This window comes from Bubalus bubalis, chromosome 7, assembly GCF_019923935.1.
Source record: "Bubalus bubalis isolate 160015118507 breed Murrah chromosome 7, NDDB_SH_1, whole genome shotgun sequence".
In the NCBI taxonomy this organism is placed as follows: domain Eukaryota; kingdom Metazoa; phylum Chordata; class Mammalia; order Artiodactyla; family Bovidae; genus Bubalus; species Bubalus bubalis.
In genome coordinates, this window is record NC_059163.1 from 21,894,409 (window position 1) to 21,914,359 (window position 19,951).

At 39.4% G+C, this 19,951-nt stretch overlaps 1 protein-coding gene across 2 annotated transcripts in view; it reads right to left on the bottom strand.

The window, feature by feature from the left end:
* Positions 1-19,951, bottom strand: part of CFAP299 (cilia and flagella associated protein 299) — a 707,989-nt gene that overhangs the window by 109,818 nt on the left and 578,220 nt on the right. For both annotated transcript variants that reach the window (XM_025289842.2, XM_025289841.2), the window contains exon 4: positions 10,164-10,306. In XM_025289842.2, coding sequence (XP_025145627.1) covers positions 10,164-10,306 — 143 coding nt within the window. The remainder of the gene's footprint in view (positions 1-10,163; positions 10,307-19,951) is intronic.

The following is a 19,951-nucleotide window of genomic DNA, read 5'->3' on the forward strand; positions in this document are numbered from 1 at the left end:
AAATTCCCCAGTCTTAACCTTAGATAGCAGGATTGCTTAAAGTTCTGAAAAACAACCTCAAATTAGGTCTTGTCAAGTCAGATACACATCTGCAAAGAAATATATGGCCTGACAATTACTAGGATATGGATATGAGACCAAAGAGAAAAATATCTTTTCATGACAAAATCCTAAAGTAGAATCATATAGCATTGATTAAACAAAAAACATGGCATCTGGAGTTCCACAGGTCTCTATTTGGTCCTGGATTGTGAGTACAATTATCTATGTGTAATTTTGGTTAAGCCAGTTAATACCACTATGATGCATGTTCTTTGAGGTTAAAATGTAAAAAATATTCCTAACCCATAAGGTTGTTGTTCAGTTCAGTTCAGTTGCTCAGTTGTGTCTGATTCTTTGCGACCCCATGAATCGCAGCACGCCAGGCCTCCCTGTCCATCACCAACTCCCGGAGTTCACTCAGACTCAAGTCCATCGAGTCGGTGATGCCATCCAGCCATCTCATCCTCTGTCGTCCCCTTCTCCTCCTGCCCCCAATCCCTCCCAGCATCAGAGTCTTTTCCAATGAGTCAACTCTTCTCATGAGGTGGCCAAAGTCCTGTAAGGTGTAAGTGAAATGACGTATATAAATCATTTAGCACAGAGCGTTATGCATGGTAAGTGCTCAGTTAATTTTTATCAGCAATATAGTCATCTTAGACTTTGACTCAGCCTAGTCCCAGTGCTATGGGACAACCTAAGAGAGCCCAAGGACTGAAGTTAAACCCACCCAAAGGGATTGAGCAAAGGAGTCATAACTGGATAAATCCTGTCTGACTCTTTGTGACACAGGCCAGAATACTGGAGTGGGTAGCTTTTCTCTTCTCCAGGGGATCTTCCCAACCCTGGGATTGAACTCAGGTCTCCTGCATTGCAGGTGGATTCTTTACCAGCTGAGCCACAAGGGAAGCCCTTGAAAACATTAGGTGGTAATTTAGACTGGAGGTCACAAACTCCAATGTCTAGAAGAATCTCATAGGTGTTATGAATGAGTGACTTAAGGATGACAGTGCAGATGCCTAAGTATGAGTGGTCACGAAGTAAAAGTGAATGTTAGTCGCTCAGTTGTGTCCAACTTTTTGCAACCCCATGGACTATAGCCTGCCAGGCTCCTCTGTCCATGGAATTCTCCAGGCAAGAATACTGGAGTGGGTGACCATTCCCTTCTCCAGGGAATCTTCCTGACCCAGGGATCAAACCCAGGTCTCACGCATTGGAGGCAGATTATTTTTATTTATGGTCTGAGCCACCGCCAAGTCTCTGTCAATGTGGTGAGAACATACCCCGTCTTAAGTAGCAGCTGCTTTTTGATTCAAGATCATGGCTGGGATGAGAGCGTGCAGGCTCAGTGTGGGAAGACCTTATCAGTTTTTAGAGAATCAGCAACTCAAAATATTTTATGTGACATTTTCTGTTTCTAGGACATTGACCCAACTTTTAAATATATTGTGCAGGCCCAAATAAAACATGTCGGCAGCCAGATACTACTAACTGGTGATTTCTGGCCTATGACGTCTTATTAATGTAGCACATCTACCTAACACCAGTACTGGTCCTAACGATCTGGATGGGAGTGAATCTCTGGGCTGCGGACCAGTAGACCAGACCAGTGCTGTGTGTGTGTGTGTGTGTATGTATACACATATGTTGTTGTTGTTGAGCAGCTAAGTCATGTCTGACTCTTTCTGTGACCCCATAGACTGTAACCAACCAGGCTCCTCTGTCCACCATGGTATTTTAAGGGCAAAAATACTGGAATGAGTTGCCATTTCCTTCTCCAGGGTATCTTCCTGACCCAGGGATTGAACACGCATCTTCTATTCGGCAGGCGGATTCTTTATATGTGTGTGTGTGTGTGTGTGTGTGTGTGAAAGTTAAGTTGTTAGTTGCTCAGTGGTGTCCAACTCTTTGTGACCCCATGTACTGTATGTAACCCACCAGGCTCTTCTGTCTATGGGATTCCCCAGGCAAGAAAACTGGAGTGGGTGGCCCTTTCCTTCTCCAGGGGATCCTCCCAACCCAGGGATTGAACCTAGGCCTCCAGCATTGCAGGCAGATTCTTTACCATCTGACCCACTGGGACGTGTGTGTATATACACACACACACACACACACACACACACACACATATATATATAATGTGAGCCACAAGACAAGGAGACATGTGCGTCATTTTGAGTTTTCTAGTAGCCATACTGAAAAAGGTAAAAAGAAATAGGTGAAAATAGTTTTAAAGATATTTCATTAACCCAATACATCCAGCATATCACTATTTTAACATATAATAAATGTAGATTTATGGTAAGATATTTTATACTTTTATAACATCTTCAAAATCAGGTGTGTACTTTACCCTTGTAGCACATCTGAATTCAGGGCTAGTCAGTGTGGTTAAAGTGAAAGTACTCACTACTTGTATATGAATAGTGGTGACCCTACTGTAGAGCACAGGTCTAGACTATGCTTCTCAAACTTAAACATGCATATTGAAATGCAGAAAGGGAAATGTGAAAGTGTTAGTTGCTCAGTCATGTCTTTACTCTCCAACACTATGGACTGTAGCCCTCCAGGCTCCTCTGTCCACAGGATTCACAGGCAAGAATACTGGAGTGGGTAGCCATTCCCTTCTCCAGGGGATCTTCCTGATCCAGGGATGGAACCTGGGTTTCCTGCATTGCAGGCAGATTCTGTACCATCTGAGACACCGTGTGGGGGATCATATTAAAATGCCAGTTCTGCTTTGCTGGTTGGGACAGAGCCTGAGATACTTCACTTCTTCCTGGCTCTCAAGTGATGTCACTGCTCCTTGTCCATGGACCACACAGTTTCAATATCTAGGAGCTGGGTATTTGTGGCAGGTCTCCCTCCATCAGTATTTTTACTCCCAAAGCATTTCTTCCCCTTCCAAATTCAGTGAATATTTGTTGAAGAGGCTAAAATGATATTCTAATGGCAAGTCACCATATTCAGATGTGGGACAATATTAATAATTTCAAAATAAACACTATTTTACAGATCACTTGCAGAAGCACTGAATCATTTACTCCTTTTGTTTTAAACTTGAGAACTTGCCAACGTGTTACCAGATGCTTTCATGAGAATGAGCTTAAGCACAGGATAAGCACAACTTTATAATTCTAACTTCAGAGATTTGGCACGTTCAACATTTTAATAAAACAGACAATGGGACTGCAAGGGAAATTTGACAATAATACCTCTCAAAGCTTTAGTATTTAGGGGCATTCCTCGGTCAAGGGTATGAATATTTCATGGACTCTCTAAAAAGAAACATAAAAAGAGAACATTTTAATTTCCTCATGACAATTCTATTTGAGGCATGAGTAGAGCTCGACAGGAGACATTACATCTTTGTTCAACAATACATAAATATGGAAATTTAAACAGCTCAATGGGGGGGTGGGGGGCAGAATATAACTCAAGGATTCTACATAGTGCATTGTCTTCAAGACACAAACACTTTTACACCCAGAAGAGAGTTCTGGAAGTGAACAGTGAATTCCTAAGAACTTGTTCTCACTTACCACTGTTTGACTTGTGAACTTTAGCAAATGATTTGTCTTCTTTTATCCTCTCTTGGATGTTGAGAATAATGCTTGTTGAGCTTATTTCACTAAGTTGTTGTAGGACAGTGTAAAGGAACTTGGTAAACTGTAACATGGCATTTGCTTATAGGTTGTTCACAGTCATGCCCAGAGGAAGGGACTGAATCGAAAACACATGATCAAGATGAAGTCTGAGCTGACAAGATCATCAAGTTCCCAGCCCTCTCTACTGCTGCAATTCATAATAGTTGCAGCTGTCTGCTGATATTTATGTTTTCCTCAGTAAAAGTGCAAGACAGGATTCTAATTACAGAACTACTGTCTCTTCCTACATAGAATAAAATAGCATGTCAAAAGATAAATAGAAAGGAACCTTTGGAAAGTTTTAATTTTAAAGTCTTTGTTTTAGTTCTGAATCAAACTGACCATGGAACTATGGATACCAAAGATATTTTTTCCCTAGCAACAACTGTTTAAGTCATTTACTGGCATCAGATCTCTTGAGTGAAAAAATCTGAAGTCTGGTTCTGATAGATGGCTTAAACTCAATGTGGTAAAAGTTGTAAAGTGCCATCTTTGTAATATAGTTTATTTTGCTTGAAAGGTCAGAAATTATCTGGCACCAAGGAGGAAAAAAAAAAAAACCCAAGATGATAAAACCCTATATTTGATAAATTTACAAAATATTATGAAAAGACATTAAAGAGGACATAAATAAGTGTAAATAAATAACTGAAAGACCTAATGTCATCAAGATGCCAATCAATGGTACATTTAAACATAACACGAAAGCAATTGCAATCAAAATTACACCATTTTTTGTGTGTGGACATTAGAGGTTGACTGAAATTTATATGAGAGAGTAAAGGGCAAGCATAGACTAGATATTCCTGAAAAAGAAAAACCAGATGAAGAAATTGCCTTTTTTTATATCAAGAATTAATTTGAACATATAACAAATGAGTAAGATTCCATTATTTTAAGTAAAGGCAAATAAAACAAAAGAGTGAGCCCTGGAGCAACCTATCACATGCAGAATCAACCTTTGAAACAAATTGTATTGTGTATGTGGGGGAAGAGATAGTGGACTTTTCAATAAATATTGCTAGGACAAATTATTAGTAATACAGAAAACAAAAAGTGGACTCTTCACAGGGCACTGAGCTGAGTTCCCTGTGCTATACAGCAGGTTCCCACTAGCTATCTATTTTACACATGATCACCTTGCTTATTTAACTTATATGCAGAGTACATCATGTGAAATGCTGGGCTGGATGAATTCCAAGCTGGAATCAAGATTGCTGGGAGAAATATCAATAACTCAGATATGCAGATTATACTACCCTAATGGCAGAAAGCAAAGAGGAGCTAAAGAGCCTCTTGATGAGGGTGAAAAGAGGAGAGTGAAAAAGCTGGCATAAAACTCAACATTCAAAAATGAAGATCATGGCATCTGGTCTCATCATGTCATGGCAAATTGATGGGGAAAAAATGGAAACAGTGACAGACTTTGTTTCCTTGGGCTCCAAAATCACTGTGGATGGTGACTGTAGCCATGAAAGTAAAAGATGCTTACTTCTTGGAAGAAAAGCTATGATAAATCCAGGCAGCATATTAAAAAGCAAGAGGCATCACTTTGCTGACAAAGGTCCATATAGTCAAAGCTATGGTCTTTTCATTAGTCATGTACGGATGTAAGAGTTGGACCATAAAGAAGGCTGAGCACCCAAGAATTGATAGTCTTTGAACTGTTGTTCTAGAGAAGACTCTTTTTTTTTTTTTTAAATTTTATTTTATTTTTAAACTTTACATAACCGTACTAGATTTGCCAAATATCAAAATGAATCCGCCACAGGTATACATGTGTTCCCCATCCTGAACCCTCCTCCCTCCTCCCTCCCCATTCCATCCCTCTGGGTCATCCCAGTGCACCAGCCCCAAGCATCCAGTATCGTGCATCGAACCTGGACTGGCAACTCATTTCATACATGATATTAAGAAGACTCTTAAGAGTCCCTTGGAGAGCAAGGAGGTCAAACCAGTCAATCCTAAAGGAAATCAACCCTGAATATTCATTGGAAGGACTGATGCTGAAGCTGAAACTCCAATACTTTGGCTACCTGATGTGAAGAGCCAACTCATTGGAAAAGACCCTGATGCTGGGAAAGATTGTAGGCAGGAGGAGAAGGAGAAGACATAGGGTGAAATAATTGGATGGCATCACCAACTCAATAGACATGAGTTTGAGCAAACTCTGGGAAATAGTGAAGGACAGGGAAGCCTGGCGTGCTGCAGGTCATGGGGCTGCAAACAGTCAGATATGATTTAGTGACTGAACAAAAGGTGTGTATATGTCAATGGAAGATTAGATTTCCCTTCCTGTTCCATAAGGCCGTTCTTTAGAAGGATGGTATAGGAGGGTGGGAGGGAGGTCTAAGAGAGAGGGGATATAAGTATACATATGGTTGATTCATTTTGCTCTACAGCAGAGACTAATACAATATTGTAAAGCAATTATATTCCAATTTAAAAAAGTGGACCCTTACCAACTACCATATACAGTACTAAATTCTGGTAGGTTAAAGATATAAGCCTTTGATTGTATGGATCACAATGAACTGTGGAAAATTCTGAAAGAGATGGGAATACCAGACCACCTGACCTGCCTCTTGAGAAACCTATATGCAGGTCAGGAAGCAACAGTTAGAACTGGACATGGAGCAACAGACTGGTTCCAAATAGGAAAAGGAGTACGTCAAGGCTGTATATTGTCACCCTGCTTATTTAACTTCTATGCAGAGTACATCATGAGGAACGCTGGGCTGGAAGAAGCACAAGCTGGAATCAAGATTGCCGGGAGAAATATCAATAACCTCAGATATGCAGATGACACCACCCTTATGGCAGAAAGTGAAGAAGAACTAAAAAGCCTCATGATGAAAGTGAAATAGGACAGTGAAAAAGTTGGCTTAAAACTCAACATTCATACAATTATGTAAAGTTTAAAAATAAAATAAAATTAAAAAAAAAAGAGTCATAAAATGTTAATAGGCCTTCTGGCCAGAAGATGATGTAAATCACCTAAACCATCTGTATACGATAAATTTGCAGGAAAGAAACCCTGGTTTTTGATAAGCATCAAAGACTGCTGACTTTGCATCCCCTATTATCCTCTATGTGTAACTTAGGGTATAAAAGCCCCTTTTGAAAATAAAGCTATGGGCCTTGCTCACAAAAAAAAAAAAAAAAAAACAACAACAACAACTCAACATTCAGAAAACTAAGATCATGACATCTGGTCCCATCACTTCATGGGAAATAGATGGGGAAACAGTGGAAATAGTGTCAGACTTTATTTTTCTGGGCTCCAAAATCACTGCAGATGGTGACTGCAGCCATGAAATTAAAAGACGCTTATTCCTTGGAAGGCAAGTTATGACCAACCTAGATAGCATATTCAAAAGCAGAGACATTACTTTGCCAACAAAGGTCCATCTAGTCAAGGCTATGGTTTTTCCAGTGGTCATGTATGGATGTGAGAGTTGGACTGTGAAGAAAGCTGAGCACTGAAGAGTTGATGCTTTTGAACCGTGGTGTTGGAGAAGACTCTTGAGAGTCCCTTGGACTGCAAGGAGATCCAACCAGTCCATCCTAAAGGAAATCAGTCCTGAATATTCACTGGAAGGACTGATGCTGAAGCTGAAACTCCAATACTTTGGCGTTTCAAAGAACTGACTCATTGGAAAAGAGCCTGATGCTGGGAAAGTTTAAAGGCAGGAGGAGAAGGGGATGTCAGAGTGTTAGATGGTTGGATGGCATCACCAATGCAATGGACATGAGTTTGAGTAAGCACCATGAATTGGTGATGAAGAAGGAAGACTGTCATGCTGAAGTCCATGGGGTCACAGAGTCAGACACGACTGAGTGACTGAACTGAACTGTGATATTCAGAAGGTTCTCAAGTGAGTAGCAGGATAATTTGGTCTTAAATAAAGAGATCTGTTCTACTTTCAAAGACAACTCTAATCCAGAAAAGTGATCAAATCACTCACATGGTATGAAAGAAGTCCAAGAATGAACTCTGGTGATTACCATCATGCCTGAAATAAACAAGGCGAGGATTCAATGAGGGATTCTGATATAAAATGTTAGAGTATTTGAATAGATTTGAGAAGAAAGAATTAATCAGCATACTGATTCAGCAACAGTAGTCAAATGATGTAGAGAAGTTAAATAAGATGAGAACTGAAAATAGCACAGAGAAGTTTGAAATTGGCAGTCACTCATAATTTTTGCAGGAGTTGTTTCATTTGAATAATAGTGGCAGAGGGCTAATAACAGTGGGTTATCACCTCCATGAGAAGTGAGAATTGAAGATACTTGTTATTTTGAAGAGTTTAGCTGCAAACTGTAAGAGAGGTAGGTCAACAGTTGGAATTCAAAAAGGATTTCTTTAATATAGAAATAGCTTCAGCCTGTCTAGAGGTGAGATAAAGGAGCCAGCTGATAGCATCAGTATGAGAAAGCATGAAAAAAAGAGAATAATAGATGAAGCATGGCTTCACTGGAAAGAGGGGTGAAAGGTAAAAAAAAAAAAAAAAAAAAAAGTTGAATAAATTAGCTCTAACCAAGTCAAGGAGTTCTTTTTTTTCTGCATCTGGAAAAATGTGGTGAGAATAAATGAATGTATTTCATTTAATAAAAATGAACTATTGATTTTTTTTTAAAGAAAGAAACAATTTTCTTCCTTGGTGTTCCAGTGGTTAAGAATGTGCCTTGCAATGCAGAAAATGTGGGTTCAATTCTTGGTCAGGGAACTAAGATCCCACAAGCTGTGGAGCAACTAAGCCCATGTGCCACCGCCAGTGAGCCCACGGGCCACAACGATAGTCTGTGGGCTGCAAACAAAAGAGCCACAGGACACAGTGACGATCCTGCATGCTTCAGCGAAGACCTGATGCAGCCAAATATATAAATATATTAAAAATAAAAGCAAGTACAAGTACTTGTGGTCAGACATTTTATTTCAGAAATGTCTCCAGAAAGCCCTGAGTCACTCTTAGGGCACACATTCCCCCATGGTTCTTGGGAAATCCTAAGCCTTGCTGTGTTGGGGAAATGTGTACAAGTTTGCAGCAGATTGAATGTCTGAGAGGTTGGCTGAGGGAAAGACAGCATGGCGGTGTTCTGAGAGTTAGGGATGGACGTGTTTTGCATGTAGATGGTGAGCCCAGGAGCCAGTAGCGGCCAGAATGGAATGGTGACCAGGAATAATCAGAAGAACACTCTGAGAGGGGCACCTGCTAATGAGGAAGCTGATTTGGGTTGAGAGAGAGCCAGATTAGGCAGTGGTTTCTCTGTTTAGACCCAATGTTCTCTCTGAAATGTGAGGCAAATCATATATGGAGAGGAGTCAGGGTCAGAGTTGAGAACAATGGTTTTGAGAAAGTGATGAAGCTTCAGACTATTGGGGGCGGTGGGGAGAATGATGAAATTAAGAACTGAGAAAAAACATATAGATGGATGGCTGAGGGCCACAAAGGGCCTGGCTGAATTTGGAGACCATAAATTATTGGTAGCAGCCATCCACACTTTTCTGAAATATCCCAAAATTTCCTTCAACATTTCCCAGGGATCTTGCAGACAAGAGGATGACTGGCTCAATCAACCTGAGGGTTAGCAGGATAGATACCATCAAAGCACAAAAAAGTCATGGGCAGCAGGGATTAGTGCAAGAGGTAAATTAAATGATTTTGCTCTGCATCAAGGTTGGATAGGGAAAGGAGTGTGTCTGTGAAATGGTGATGGGTTAGGAAGTCTAGAGGACAGCAAGTAGTATGGCCGAGATGTCAGAGGAAGTGTTGTTTTAAGTGTGAAAACATGATCTGGATACAGCAGTGAAGAGATAAAGCAGAATGCTGCTAGGACTACTGTGCTCTAGCATAAGGGAGAGGTGTGGAATAAAAGTTTAGATTGAGAGCTACTCAGAAGGTGGGAGCAGGATCAGGATCTGTGCATGGACTGACTTTGTTGAGTAGATCCTATGTTATGGGATGAGGGCATCGGAAGAAAGGGTAGGGCTTAGTAAAAACAACCATGAGTAGAAGAAATATCCAAATAGGCCAATGGTGAAAATAAAGGAGCGTGAGCTACTCAGAGGCCTGGACTTTGGTTGGTGACAAAAAAAAAAAAAAAAAAAAAAAAAAAAGTGAGAGGAAAATGTATTCCCTGGACTTCTCTTGAGGCTTCTAGACAGGCAAAGTCCCAAGTGGTGCAAGATCCTGTGAGATTAGCAATTTTTAGGTTCTACTTATCATTTAAAAATGTCACTGAGAATTTGCTTATCTCATCTCTGAAGAGTTCCCTTCGTTGGCCTGATAGTGGAAAATATGCATCTATGTTCAGTCCCCATTTTAAAATTTACTTACTTTTTTATTCCAACCACTCTTACTACATTCCTATTATATATACATTGGAGTTCCAGAATATAAATAACCTTTATCTTTACTCTTGAGAAGCTTGTTCTCTTATTGAAGGTGTGAGAAATGTGTTACACTTTACCTCATATCTGTGGGTCTTGGAAGAAGTCGTTTCTTTCCACTAAAGTAGACTTCAAAATCTTCAGTCTTCAGCCTGTGGGCATAATCAATGTATCCTGACACCTCCTGCCCATGAGAATTTTTGTCACGAATAAAAATCACGGACTAGTAACACAGAAAAACAGAGAATGGAGAAAGAGTAAGTGAATGAGAGTCATTTGAGTAAATTTTACATGATAATAAAATCTACAGTTATTGAGTGATATGTGTGTTACAGCTTATTCTAAGGGCTTTACGTTTCATCCTTACAATGAGCCTATAGGTATTATTACTTTCTCCTGACAGTGAAGAAATTCATGATAAGTTAACTAAATATGCATATAATGTTCATTTACAGCAATTGAGGGCTTCCCTTGTGGCTCAGATAGTAGAGAATCTGCCTGCAATGGGGGAGAGCCAGATTTGATCCCTGGGTTGAGAAGATCCCATGGAGAAGGGCATGGCTACCCACTCCAGTATTCTTGACTGGAGATTTCACAGACAGAGGAGCTTGGAAAGCTATATCCATGGGATTGCAAAGAGTTGGACAGGACTGAGCAACTAACACTAAATAACTTACAGTAATTGTATATAACAGTTTCAATAAATAACTCTAGAAGTATTCCTAAGGACAAACATTATTTTAAGTGTTTGTAATACATTATTTTCAGTTTTTGAAATACATTTATTAATTTATTTAATAATTTATTCCTAATGACAGACATTATTTTAAGTGTTTGTAATGTGTTTTTCCAACCTTATTGTCTTTTCTTTGTCATCATTTTGTTAACTTAAAAACTGAGAAACAAAGAAGTTGAGTTCCTTATACAGCTGCTGCTGCTGCTAAGTCGCTTCAGTCGTATCTGACTCTGTGTGATCCCAGAGACAGCAGCCCACCAGGCTCCCCTGTCCCTGGGATTCTCCAGGCAAGAACACTGGAGTGGGTTGCCATTTCCTTCTCCAATGCATGAAAGTGAAAAGTGAAAGTGAAGTTGCTCCATTGTGTTTGACTCTTTGGAACCCCATGGACTGCAGCCCGCCAGGCTCCTCTGCCCATGGGATTTTCCAGGCAAGAGTACTGGGTGGATTGCCTTCTCCATCCTTATACAGCTAGTAAGTTGAAAAACTCAGATTAAACCCAGGCTCATGTGTCTGTCCTTCTGATTAAAAGAAAAGAATCACTACATTCTTTTTCCATTTGAGCACCTATATATTTTCTGTTACAAAAATAGAAATGGGGTCTCTCCTCTTTAACAGTTAAAAGTTGAAATCTCTTAACAAAATTAATTCCATAGGTCAAAAATATACAGAAAGTACATATTTCTCCTTTACCTTAATTCCTTCACAAATATCATTGCATGGCTACAACATGTTAGACATTGTTGAATGTGCCACGGATACAGTGATAAACAGAGCAGTAAAGGTCTGATCTCTTGGAACTTATGTTGAGGTAAGCAGAAGTAGACAATAGACATGAAAAGAAAACAACGCTTACAGTGAGTGATAAGTGTCATAAAGAAAATAAAGAAGATGATTGGCTAGAGAAGTTCATAGTGTTAAAGGCTACTTTAGGTAGAGTGATCAGAAAAGACCTTGAGAAGATCTTTATGCCAAGACTTGAAGGCTGAAGAGGTAAGCCATGTAGAGATCTAGCATGCTGCTACTGCTGCTAAATCGCTTCAGTCGTATCTGACTATGTGTGATCCCAGAGACAGTAGCCCACCAGGCTTCCCCGTCCTTGGGATTCTCCAGGCAAGAATACTGGAATGGGTTGCCATTTCCTTCTCCAATGCATGAAAGTGAAAAGTGAAAGTGAAGTCGCTCAGTCGTGTCCAACTCTTAGCGACCCCATGGACTGCAGCCTACCAGGCTCCTCCATCCATGGGATTTTCCTAGCATCAGTTCAGTTCAGTTCAGTTGCTCAGTCGTGTCCGACTCTTTGCGACCCCATGAATCGCAGCATGCCAGGCCTCCCTGTCCATCACCAACTCCTAGAGTTCACCCAGACTCATATCCATTGAGTCAGTAATGCCATCCAACCATCTCATCCTCTGTCGTCCCCTTCTCCTCCTACCCCCAATCCCTCCCAGCATCAGTCATTTCCAATGAGTCAACTCTTCGAATGAGGTGGCCAAAGTACTGGAGTTTCAGCTTTAGCATCATTCCCTCCAAAGAACACCCAGGGCTGATCTGCTTCAGAATGGACTGGTTGGATCTCCTTGCAGTCCAAGGGACTCTCAAGAGTCTTCTCCAACACCACGGTTCAAAAGCATCAATTCTTTGGTGCTCAGCCTTCTTCACAGTCCAACTCTCACATCCATTCATGACCACAGAAAAAACCATAACCTTGACTAGACGAACCTTTGTTGGCAAAGTAATGTCTCTGCTTTTGAACATGCTATCTAGGTTGGTCACAACTTTCCTTCTAAGGAGTAAGCGTCTTTTAATTTCATGGCTGCAGTCACCATCTGCAGTGATTTTGGAGCCCAAAAAAATAAAGTATGACACTGTTTCCACTGTTTCCCCATCTATTTCCCATGAAGTGATGGGACCGGATGCCATGATCTTTGTTTTCTGAATGTTGAGCTATAAGCCAACTTTTTCACTCTCCACTTTCACTTTCATCAAGAGGCTTTTTAGTTCCTCTTCACTTTCTGCCATAAGGGTGCTGTCATCTGCATATCTGAGCTATTGATATTTCTCCTGGCAATCTTGATTCCAGCTTGTGCTTCACCCAGCCTAGCATTTCTCATGATGTTCTCTGCATATAAGTTAAATAAGCAGGGTGACAATATACAGCTTTGACGTACTCCTTTTCCTATTTGGAACCAGTCTGTTGTTCCATGTCCAGTTCTAACTGTTGCTTCCTGACCTGCATATAAGTTTCTCAAGAGGCAGGGCAGGTGGTCTGGTATTCCCATCTCTTGAAGAATTGTCCACAGTTTATTGTGATCCACACAGTCAAAGGTTTGGCATAGTCAATAAAACAGAAATAGATGTTTTTCTGGAACTCCCTTGCTTTTTCCACGATCCAGTGGATATTGGCAATTTGATCTCTGGTTCCTCTGCCTTTTCTAAAACCAGCTTGAACATCAGGAAGTTCACGGTTCACATATTGCTGACGCCTGGCTTGGAGAATTTTGAGCATTACTTTACTAGCATGTGAGATGAGTGCAATTGTGTGGTAGTTTGAGCATTCTTTGGCATTGCCTTTCTTTGGGATTGGAATGAAAACGGACCTTTTGCAGTCCTGTGGCCACTGGTGAGTTTTCCAAATTTGCTGGCATATTGAGTGCAGCACTTTCACAGCATCATCTTTCAGGATTTGAAATAGCTCAACTGGAATTCCATCACCTCCACTAGCTTTGTTTGTAGTGATGCTTTCTAAGGCCCACTTGACTTCACATTCCAGGATGTCTGGCTCTAGGTGAGTGATCACACCATCGTGATTATCTTGGTCATGAAGATCTTTTTTGTATAGTTCTTCAGTGTATTCTTGCCACCTCTTCTTAATATCTTCTGCTTGTGTTAGGTCCATACCATTTCTGTCCTTTATTGAGCCCATCTTTGCATGAAATGTTCCCTTGGTATCTCTAATTTTCTTCAAGAGATCTCTAGTCTTTCCCATTCTGTTGTTTTCCTCTATTTTTTTGCATTGATCGCTGAGGAAGGCTTTCTTATCTCTCCTTGCTATTCTTTGGAACTCTGCATTCAGATGCTTATATCTTCCCTTTTCTCCTTTGCTTTTCGCTTCTCTTCTTTTCACAGCTATTTGTAAGGCCTCTCCAGACAGCCATTTTGCTTTTTTGCATTTCTTTTCCATGGGGATGGTCTTGATCCCTGTCTCCTGTACAATGTCACGAACCTCATTCCATAGTTTATCAGGCACTCTATATATCAGATCTAGTCCCTTAAATCTATTTCTCACTTCCACTGTATAATCATAAGGGATTTGATTTAGGTCATACCTGAATGGTCTAGTGGTTTTCCCTACTTTCTTCAATTTAAGTCTGAATTTGGCAATGAGGAGTTCATGATCTGAGCCACAGTCAGCTCCTGGTCTTGTTTTTGCTGACTGTATAGAGCTTCTCCATCTTTGGCTGCAAAGAATATAATCAATCTGATTTCGGTGTTGACCATCTGCATAGGAGCCTATAAATCAAGGGGAACAGTTGATAGAAAGGCCCTAAAGTGGGAATAAGATAACGGAAATGGAAGAAGTGTAGTCTTTTCTCTGTCAAGCCAAATCACATCGATCTCAAGTTCTATGGTGGGGGTGGGGGGTAGGGAGAAAAAAAACAAGACAAAACTCTAACTGTAATTGGAAAAGCTTATAATGTATTCATTTCCAAATCTAGATCAAAGTGTAGAGTTTCATGGCGAAGTTCTATATTTGGAGGAATCTGTAAATAAGATTTCCTTTTCCTCTTGAGCAATTACTGGATAGTTACTTGTTGGGTCTTTGTATAGTCAATTATAGGGAGCACTTACAGGGGTTACCTTAGATAGCATAGTTTCCAAAAGGGTGATGTTAGAAAATTGAAATAATTCTTTTCCCTGCTACACTTATGAAAATATGTTGTTAAAAACATGCCAACTTAAAAATGGAAAAACAGAGATATAATTTACAATTATTTGTTACTCTGCTGATGTAGTCTTTCAGCCTACTCTGGTATGGCATTGGGTGCTGAGAATACTGTGCTAAGAAGAATCCTGAGGCCCTTTCTTAGCACAAGAGGAAGGAATATTGTGCTGGATTAGTGATGTTTCCTTCAGAAATGACTGGATGAACAAACATTCATTACTATTCCTGTGGTCAAATTAGACTCAATCCATAGTCCTTCTCATTACACCTACATAACTCTCAGTTAAATTTATATAGATTTCTCCACGCTTTTAGTCACTTAGCTTTTAGTTTATACAACACAAAATCCAAATGGTTAGTAACTCAAAGAGACTTCCAGAAACTCTCACACTACTAAAGCAATAACTAGTGTTGCTATCCCAACTTAAATGAGGCCATGGTCTATTAATATTTCATATGCTGTTTGAAAGGTACTTATAATCTTTATTCCATCATGGCTGTTCCTGATGTTAGCAAGTCATGCAGGGACATGGAGATGGAAAAAAGGCCCAGAATAAGTCCTCTACTTTCAAAATGGAACTCTATTAACAATAACAACAACAAAAAGCTCTTCTGTTTCTCTCTATTTTTGTCTCTGTCTTTCAAAATGAGATTCTGTTGTTATTCAATTGCTAAGTTGTGTCTGACTCTTTGTAACCCATGGACTGCAGCACACCAGGTTTCCCTGTCCTTCACTGTCTCCCAGACTTTGCTCAAGCTCGTGTCCATTGAGTTGGTGATGCCATTCAATCATCTCATCCTCTGCTGCCCACTTCTCCTCCTGCCCTCAATCTTTCCCAGCATCAGGGTCTTTTCCAGTGAGTCAGCTCTTCACATCAGGTAGTCAAAGTATTGGAGCTTCAGCTTCAGCATCAATCCTTCCAATGAATATTCAGGATTGATTTCCTTTAGGATGGACTGGTTTGATTTCCTTGCTGGCCAAAGGGCTCACAATACAATATTGTAAAGTAATTAACCTCCAATTAAAATATAAATAAATTTATATATAAAAAAAAGACCAGTACCGCAGTTTGAGAGCATCAGCTCTTCCGCACTCAGCCTTGTTTATAGTCCAATTCTCACACTTGTACATGACTACTGGAAAAAGCATAGCTTTGACTGTGTGGACTTTTGTTGGCAAAGTGATGTCTCCACTTTTTAATGTGCTGTCTAGGTTGGTCATAACTTTTCTTCCAAGGAGCAAGCGTCTTTTAATTTCATGCCTGCAGTCATTGTCCTCAGTGATTTTGGAGTTCAAGCAAGTAAAATAAGAGATGGACCAGACAGTTTTCCAGCAGAATAGCATAGCAGATATTGTTACTGACTTTTCTGCTAAAAACAAATACGAGTAGTGGATAAAATCTAAAAACTAACTTGCAACATACATTAATACATGAGTTTAGGAGGAAATGGCAGCTCACTCCAGTATTCTTGCTTGGGAAATCCCATAGACAGAGAAGCCTAGTGGGTTACAAGAGTTGGACACAAATGAGCATTGTAGTAAACTTATATCTATTATTAAGTTCTAGATTAAAGGGAATAAACCCATAAATATTATAGAATATAGATTATAAAATATTATATAAGCTTGATTATTTAGCTTTTAACTTAGTCAAGTGCCTAAACATCTTTAGTGTTTAATGTTCTTATGGGTAAAGTTACTGATTGTCTAGAATGCCAGCAATACGGGAGACCTGGGTTCGATCCCTGGGTTGGGTAGATCCCTTGGAGGAGGACATGTCAACCCACTCCAGTATTATTGCCTGGAGAATCCACATGGACAGAGGAGCCTGGTGGGCTATAGTCCATGGGGTTGCAAAGAGTTGGACATGACTGAGCGACTAAGTCTGACTTAGTTGGATACAAGCAACAATAAGCAAAATATGTATCATTTTGTTATATATATATATATGTTAATATACTTTTGTTGTATATATATATATATATTCCTCCCATGTGCATTAAAGCTCTCTATCCAGAGGAGAAATATTGTGTAACATCCCTTATATATGGAATCTAAAGAGAAATGATACAAATAAATTTACTTACAAAACAGAAAGAGACTCATAGACTTACAAAACATACTATGGTTGTCAGGGAGAAGGATGAGGGGAATGGATAGTTAGGGAATTTGAGATGGATACGTACACACTGCCATATTTAAAATGGATAACCCACAAGGACCTACTGTATAGCACAGGGAACTCTGCTGAAAGTTATATGGCAGGTGACTAGGAGGGGAGTTTGGGGGAGAATGGATACATGTGTATGTATGGCTGAGTCCCTTCACTGTTCACCTGGAACTATCACATTTTTAATTAGCTATGTGCTGTGCTGAGTTGCTCAGCTGTGCCCAACTCTTTGTTACCTATGGACTGTAGCCCATCAGGTTCCTTTGTCTATGGGGATTCTCAGGGCAAGAATACTGGAATGGGTTGCCATGTCTTCTTCCAGGGGATCTTCCCAACCCAGGGATCGAACCCAGGTCTCTCATATTGCAGGCAGATTCTCTACCGTCTGAATCACCAAGGAAGCCCTTAATTGGCTATACCCCAATACAAGATAAAAAGTTTTTTTTAAAAGGCCCTCTATCCATAGAAATCTAAATAAATTTGAAATCTTACTTCTCCAGCCTTTGAGAAATAAGAGCCTGCTCTGTGATTTTTGTGAATTCTGAGATTTTGGGGTTTTTTTGAAATGAGATAACTTCAAGTAAATTCAAACTGGGTGTAAGTGTGATTCCCTCCATGTTCGCTGTGTGTCTTTGGGTGGATTGTTCAAACTCTTAATGCCTCTCTGTATTCATAAGTCCTGTGCCCTTAATCAGGTTCCTGCAAAATCCAGCAAGTCTCTACACCAAATCAGACTGAACAACCCCCAAAATAACAAAACAAACCATAACAAAATAAACAAGAATCCAAAATCCTGCTTGGACCTAAGCATTTAACTAGTTAAGCCTCCTCTTTCTTTTTTCTCTTTCTTTTTTATTGAACTATAGTTGACTGATTCTGTATGTTTTCACTTATATGTGAAATCTAAAAAATAAACAAATATAACAAAATCCAGAAACAGACTCACAGATACAGACTCACAGATACAGAGAATAAACTAGTGGTTACTAGAGGGGACAAAATAGATCGAGAGGATTAAGAAGCATAAGCTGCTAGGTATAAAATAAATAAATTACAAGGATGTAATATACAGCAAAGGGAAGACAGTCAATGTAGTGTTATATCTTTGTATAGAGTATAATACATGAAAATATTGAATTACTATGTGGTACACCTGGAGCTAATATGATATTGTGGTTAAGCCTTCTTGCAACCTCTCTCTTCTTCCTGTTTGTCTTTTTACTTTACAGAGTAACAGAATAATCTTTTCCTTCTGTCTTGCATGAAACTTCTAAGTTCACATTTAGGTGTTGTCAGACCCATATCTTTAGCCCTATTTGACCAGTTTGTAAGCAACATGCAAATATGGCTTCTTTCCCAATAGAAATTCTTGTCATCATTATATCTATGATTTTTTTTTATCTTCAAGAAAAGCTAAATGTTCAATTAAAATTTCTATGATTTCAAACCTAGAAAAATAATTGCAAGAAGCTGTTTTCACAAAAACCTTTACAGAGAAAATGAAAATTACTTCATTCATGTCTTTCCAAGTATGAGTACATATGTATAAAAGTATATTTAAAAACTTTTTAGTAAAATAAAATAATCAGTGAAATGAAAAACCTTCCAAATGAACAGCTTGCATTATGAATTATTTTAAAACTCTGATTAGAACTATTGAAAGTGAAAGTCACTCAGTCATGTCCCACTTTTTGCCACCCTATGGACTATACACTCCATGGAATCCTCCAGGCCAGAATACTGGAGTCGGTAGCTGTTCCCTTCTCCAGGGCATCTTCCCAACCCAAGGATTGAACCCAGGTCTCTCACATTGCAGGTGGATTCTTTGCCAGCTGAGCCACAAGGGAAGCCCAAGGATACTGGAGTGGGTAGCCTATCCCTTCTCCAGGTGATCTTCCCAACCCAGGGATTGAACCAGGGTCTCCTGCATTGCAAGCAGATTCTTTACCAACTAAGCTATCAGGGAAGCCAAAACTATTGAGTTACAGTAATTGGTAATAGTCAGGGAATGACATATAGCTTTCAAAACATATCATTAAAAAGCATACGGAAGGGTAACAGAAAAAATAGTGAAACAGAAGAGTTGAGAGGTAATTAGAGAATTAGAATAAAGTTAACTAATACTCTTGATTAATTAATTTAATGTATTCATTTACAAAATGTATATATTCCTTCTAAAATGTGTGTATATATATATAAAGTCAATACTAATTACTCCTACCATTAATACTACTATCATTTATTAATAAAATACTATGTTCTGAGCAAAATATTAGCTTCATATTTATCATTGCATTTAATTCTCTAAAATACACACACACACACACACACACATATATAAAGGTTACTACTACTAAGTCACTCTAGTCGTGTCCGACTCTGTGCGACCCCATAGATAGCAGCCCACCAGGCTCCCCCATTAGATAGCATTAATATCCTCATTTTATAAATGTAGGACCTCAAAGAACTGAGAGTTTGAGGAACCTCCCTAAGGACATTCAGCTACAGTGGGGCACATATCCTTACACACTTACTTCCATGAATCCCAACACTCTGCATAGACACACAAAACCTGGATCCAAATGCTGGCCCTGCCATCTATTTACTCTGTGACACTAGTAAGTTAGTTATCATTTTTAAGGTTTAGTTTCCTCTATTACAAAATGGTCATAACACCTGCCTCTTAGGGTGGCTGTGTGAATTAAATAAGACTGTTTTTGCTCAGCACACAACAATGACTTGTATATGGCAAAAGCTCAGAAAATTATAATATTACATATTGGTTTAAAAAAGTTGCATTACTGTCACTTCCATAGTTACAATACAATAAGAGTTTTGTCAATTCCTCCTGGATAAGGAAATGGAATAATTATATCAGAATTCCATTACCTAGGTGCATATAATTATGTTTAGGCTGCAGTTCAATTCATTTGTTGTTTATTCATTCTCAGTTAAAACTTTGAATGCATTTTGAAGTAAAAATTCAAGCAATCTTTGTAGGTATTAAACAGGATG